This window comes from Oncorhynchus tshawytscha, linkage group LG06 (genome assembly GCF_018296145.1).
Source record: "Oncorhynchus tshawytscha isolate Ot180627B linkage group LG06, Otsh_v2.0, whole genome shotgun sequence".
NCBI classification, from domain to species: Eukaryota; Metazoa; Chordata; class Actinopteri; order Salmoniformes; family Salmonidae; genus Oncorhynchus; species Oncorhynchus tshawytscha.
In genome coordinates this window covers 58,337,354-58,343,353 of record NC_056434.1, presented here as the reverse complement: position 1 = coordinate 58,343,353, position 6,000 = coordinate 58,337,354, and the positions used below count along the sequence as shown (strand labels likewise).

The following is a 6,000-nucleotide window of genomic DNA, read 5'->3' as shown; positions in this document are numbered from 1 at the left end:
TTGCTTTTCTTTCAAAAACAAGGACATTTCTAAGTGACCCCACATTTTTTAACGGTAGTGTACGTGTTTGTGAGATATATTAGCGTGTAGCCCAAACTGTTCAGACGCTACAGACAGAAGTTGGCAGATCATCTGTACCGACTTCAAACGAGTCCCAAGACGCTTGTGGGGGTCGTAGAGCACAACATTGTGTTCGTGAGAGTTTCATCTTTCCATATAGGGGTAACAGTTTGTAGGCCATTCAGACGCAACAGACATTTTCGTGAGAAGACTGATATTTTGGAATGTCTCATGGTCTGACAAACACAGCTCTAGCTCTGCCACCTTTCACCGCAGATGCGGAAGTGTGACATCGGCGGATTAAGACGTGAAAATCGTCTCTATGGGGTTAAAAATAAAAGTACGTCAATGATCAAGACATTTTCTTAAAAAGTGGTTGCAATGCTGTGAAAAACGTTGTACTGCATATTCCCCAAGTTTAACATGTCTTTGTAGGGGGACTCTTATTTTGAATTAAAAACATCTGCATAATTTCCTGCTGCCACAATAACAGTATTCAATTTCTAGCTACAATGTCAGTTACATGTAAAATGTCTGAATTCAAGTAGATCCCAGGTATAAACAAATAAGACATTTTCATTAATAGCACCCCCCCAACCCAACTACTACAGTAACTCAGGTCCCCTTCTCCCTCTCTTTTCTATCTCCTCACCATCAGTCAAAATGTTTTTTTTTGAGCCTCAAGTTCCTCTCCATCAACCCAGACTTCTCCTCCTCTGCCTCACCCTCACTACAAGTAGTCAGGTGTGGGTCTCCTCTCCTCTCCCCTTCTCCTTACTCCCATTATCTGTAGTCAGATTTAAGTCTCCACGTCCCCTCCTGCCCCTTTGCCCTGTGGAAGTTACAGATGTTTCGGAGTAGTTCTCTGAAGACAGGGGTCTGGGTGTGGGTCAGTCTGGGGGTGAAGTGGTCCAGGACCTCCTTGGTGCTAGCCTGTCCATCCACAGCTCCCTGGAATGCCACAAAGTTTCTCAGATCCACCAGGAGTTCATCGTGTTCCGTAGGGGGGGCAGGAGGGCCTGATGGGATACGGGCACCCCCCTCTTCCTCTTCTCCTTCATCCCCTTCTCTCTGGGGCAGGCTGAGGTGGTTCCTAGCTTTCATGCAGGCCAGTAGAGTGGAGGAAGAGAGGGGGGCCGTAGTAGAGGAAGAGCCTCCCACCTCTACCCCTTCTCCACTGAAGTGACCCCCCGGGATGGGTTTCCTAGCGATAGTTTTCTTGATAATGGCAGCGTCCTACACAGATAAAGCAGACACACCGGGTTACAACAGAGAACAGAATAATGAAGAACATGGAGAACAGAGAATATCTGACTATATGTTTCAGCAGGGTCATGTTCATTAGGCACCTAACAGAGGTAAACAGACTGAAACATGGAGGGACTACCTGGATGTGTACAATAAGAAACACAAATTTCCATTTTAATCTGCAGGTTCCATCAAGTTGAATTTAAGACTTTTTAAAGACCTGTTCAATGCCAATTGAAATGCAATTTAATACCAATTGAGGTCTACGTGTGCTACAAACCTGCTAATTTTTTATTTTACCTTTATTTAACTAGGCAAGTCAGTTAAGAACAAATTGTTATTTTCAATGACGGCCTAGGAACAGTGGGTTAACTGCCTGTTCAGGGGCAGAACGACAGATTTGTACCTTGTCAGCTCGGGGATTTGAACTTGCAAACTTCCGGTTACTAGTCCAAAGCTCTAACCACTAGGCTACCCTGCCGCCCCGGGTAGCCTAGTGGTTAGATAAGTAATATTCCCATATTTCTTCATACCGTCACTAATAGAAAAAAATGTGTAGGCTAACCATCTTCTGATGGCATTCACAGTGCTTTAATAAAGATGTGCAATAGACTACTGAGATGGTATTCAAATAACTTTTTTCATCTAGGCAGGAATGCATGACTCAAGATATTTTGATGTGCACTGCAACCTAATCCTGTGATTGTAATGCATTTTAGGTTGACAATTAGTCCATTGTCATATTTTACAGTTAAAAATAGGTCTATATTTTTTGTTCAATAGAGATTCATTTTCCTACATCTTTACGTGCACTAATATCACAGATGAATATATTTGGTGTTAATTCACCTGGGTAAGTGGAAAATAAAAAACACATAAGCTAGATCACTACCTCGAAGTATAATTTTCAGTGGAAGTAACCATGTTTTAATCTAACAGTAAAGTAATGATTAATTCCCCCTCACAAACGTCGCTGTCATAGCCTAATACCCAGTGAGACCAATGCGCTCGCAGAGGCCGATGAGCTCGCAATGGACAATGCTAATTTTGCGTGCTCTGTATCGCAGATCCATATCTCGGTTGTAAAATAGACAGCTGAGAAATAAAAAAAACAATATACCTGCACAAAGCTGAGAACATCCTCTCTTCAACTGTGACGAGTATTACCAGGGCCTTAAACTTTTTTCTATACCAACCACTGTGGTTGGTAGATTAAAAAATCTAGCAGCAACTTTGATTTGTTTTTGGCATAATTACACAAAGATACAGAAAAAAATGAGCATGCTTAGTTTATGTTTCTAAAACAAGACATTTATTATTAGTAAGAAATAATGTGGTATATTGCTTAATTTAATATAATATTCTGTGACCTGAGGATTTTAACTAAACAAAACAATCTGACAAAACACTTTAGCTGCCCCTTTAAGGCAACCTTGGTAACAGGGCTGCTGGAGTCATCACATGTTCCCGTGAGAACTTCACTAGCTGAGGCCAACAATGTCTCTTTTTGCTAGCAGCGAGAGCAAACTCAAACATTGAAAAGCAACCTAGCTTGTGAACAAAACAATGTAAATTGCCAAGAAACACAAGGACAAAGTCTCACTTTAGTAGACTTCAGAGTACATTAGACCAACTTTTATGCCTGTGCCCAATAATTCTAAAAACAAATCTTTCAGTGCTCACAGCCCCCCAGACAGGCAGAGTTGCTGTTGCAAGGTGGGATAGCTATAACCTTAGGATTCAGATTTCTTTGTGTATTAGTAGATATGAAACAAAATGTCAGGAATACTTTGAAAACAGCTACTGCAGCATTTATTTTGCTATAAAATCACAACACACTCTTTAAAAAAAATTAAACACTCACACTGTAGAGCCCGGAGAGTTACCACACGCCAACGTGGCTGGTGAATTAGACATTCTTACCCACCAATGCCAAAATCTACCTGCATTTGTCAGGTGGCGGGTGTTAATTTTATGCCCTGAATATTACACAGGATTGCTGTTTTTCTTATAGCTAGAATCAGAACACTTTTTTTTCTCCAAAATAAGTGCAGTGGAAAAGGAAGTTAAAAGTGGCTCGCTCATTATCACTGCAGCAGGTCCTGGCGAAACAGGAACATGGGCAGACACTTTCATTAGAGGAATTATGAAGACAATGCACTATACTGTTTATTTTGCTGTGGTGGCAACAATAAGCAGCTGCGCACAACATTGCGGAAACACAGTCGTCTCCCCGGTTGAATTTATTAAGACCATTGAAAACATTTTAAAGGCCTTTCATTTAGCTAAATTAATTTAAAAAAAAATACATTTTAAGGACCAGCAGACACCCTGCGAAAAACATTTTATTTTGTGTGCCCTAATACAAATATGTTGTCTACCTCAATGGTGTTGAGGTGTGTAGTTACCTTGCATTTGTCCTGAGCTGGGACAACTGTAGCAGGAGGAGCAGACAGCAAAGGATTCTTCTTCTGACCAAACCTCTTCCTGTAGACACACAACCACCCACACACATTCAAACTACAATACCCATAATCCTCCACTCAATGTGGAAGTCTACAGTGATAGCCTGTGTGTGCGTGTACCTGGCTGGAGCTGGGGCAGGTTGGTTGTAGGGCAGTCTACAGTGTTGTCTGGAGACCTTCAGAGCTTTCAATGCGTCTTTAGCTACTCTGTTAGCTTCAGCTTCCACCAGGACAAAGTCTGGGTTAGACGCCTCCATGATGGAGTCATGCTGCATCACACTGTGGATACCTAGAGAGGAGAGACAGAGAGAATAAGGTTAAAGATGCACTGTGTAGCTTTACTTTACCCTGTGATTGTAGGACAAAATCATTAACACAAATTGTGGTTTAAACACCACAAACAAAAAAACACACATACAAAAACACCGTTTGGTTCATGCTAGTTCATCTTCTACGGTTTAAACGAAGAGCTTCACCTTCAGTCCAACAAAACTTCACCTGGCAAATAATGCCTCATGTGCAGAGGTACCCGATTTCTTGAAACGCGTAAGGGAAGTACGATAACACTTTATAATAACTTTCCTGAATAAGCATTAAAGCGACATAACTACCAACAAAAATATATTTCATTACTTGTAAACATGTATTAACATAAAAACATACCCGACTTCTTGAAGAGTTTGGCTAGTACATAGTCGTCGCTCTGTCTCTGGTCCTGTTTCTCCGGCTGCTCCTCGCGCTCCTCTTGTCCTTTGTAGCTCCTCTTCTTCACCAGGTAAGAGATGCGATGACCCTCAACCTTGGCCTGTTTCTGATTCCCGTGTTTGTTTTTAGGTCCTTCTACTGTCGAGTCACAGTGCTTCCTCTTCTCCCGGTGTTTGTAGGGACTGGGGCCGGGTCCTTGAGACTCTCTGTGTTTGTGTGGACTATGTTTTTCTCGTTGTTTCTGTGTGCTGGGACTGACGGAGTTAGTGTGTGAATGTTTGTGTGGGTTTGGGCTGGTCACGGGTGAGTCTCTGTGTTTGTGGGTCAGAATGGAGTTTTGGTCTCTGTCTGGGTCTGTGAGTATATGAGCATTGCTTCCCTCCTCCCTAGAATGCTGTGTGTCACATTCTGTCTGGGACTGTCCAATAGGAATATCTGCCTCGCCCTGGTTGGCTTCCTGGCTGTCCGTCAGCCTATTGTTCTTATTGAGAGAGATGTTACTGCGAAGGGGGGTGGTCTTGTCTCCAGGCCGGGGCGATGGGGAAGGGATGGCTCCACCTCCAGTGGAGCTAACATTGTGATTGGTTACAGAGTGTCTATGGTTAGACCTTGGTCTGACTGGCTTCTTAGGAGCTTGGACATCAGAACCGGTGCCTACACAATGAGTGGAAATAAAAATGAGTGGAAATAAAAATGAGTGGAAATAAAAACAGGCGGAACCGTGTGTGTGTGTGTGTACCTGCAAATATAGCGCTGGTCTCAGTGCCCTGCGTCCCGTCAGGGTTAGATAAGGTAAACAGCTCGTAGATGTCGTTGGACTTGAAGAAGCGTCGCTGTTTGGGGTCCTTCAGAATGCGGTTGGTCAGGAAGTGTTTGAAGATTTGCCTGAAGGGAAAAACACCAGAGGTGAATATTAACACAGTCTCTCCTGGTGGTGTTGGGAGGAGAATCTCAATAGTTCAGTTTATCACAGGTGAAGAGCTACTTGAAACGTGGACACAGTAAAAAGGTCCAGAAGTAATTGTAGCCCTGTGGTCGGTCAGCTGTTTGTTCACCCGCACACACAATTGCTAATAACCTATCCGCAATCGCCGACTATATGTGACAAAGTGAAAATCTGAAGCCCCGACCCTAACCCGATAATATAGAAAATGCGCTGTAGGCTACAGTCCGATGGCGGAATGATTTTGAGACAGGTTACTGCTTATAATTTCCAACTTTTTGGTAGGCTATTTGGGAGTCAAAATTTTGCCAACATTTGGTGTATAATTTTACTGCAAGAAATGCTAAATTCTGCAGGAGTTAATATGCGAGAGGTTATAGATTTCAGTGTCCATTTAACCAGTCTGAATAGTACGCTACAGTTCCCCTTGACGTGCCATAGGCCTATTTGACAACCTGTCTTGTGACTGTGGAATTTGTATAGTGCTCTCACAACGACACACATAACATAGCTGGCAGTGCTATCAATATATATTTTTTAACCACTTCACCAAATCTTTCCCAAACATGACTTTTCTGG

At 42.6% G+C, this 6,000-nt stretch overlaps 1 protein-coding gene across 4 annotated transcripts in view; it reads right to left on the bottom strand.

Annotated features, from left to right (window-relative positions):
- ercc6 (excision repair cross-complementation group 6) overlaps positions 1-6,000 on the bottom strand; it is a 52,395-nt gene continuing 46,395 nt past the window's right edge. For all 4 annotated transcript variants that reach the window (XM_042323440.1, XM_042323439.1, XM_042323438.1 and 1 more), the window contains 5 exons: positions 5,218-5,363; positions 4,437-5,132; positions 3,894-4,062; positions 3,717-3,795; positions 1-1,296 (listed from right to left, as the gene is read on the bottom strand). In XM_042323440.1, coding sequence (XP_042179374.1) covers positions 844-1,296; positions 3,717-3,795; positions 3,894-4,062; positions 4,437-5,132; positions 5,218-5,363 — 1,543 coding nt within the window. In that variant the 3' untranslated portion in view covers positions 1-843. The remainder of the gene's footprint in view (positions 1,297-3,716; positions 3,796-3,893; positions 4,063-4,436; positions 5,133-5,217; positions 5,364-6,000) is intronic.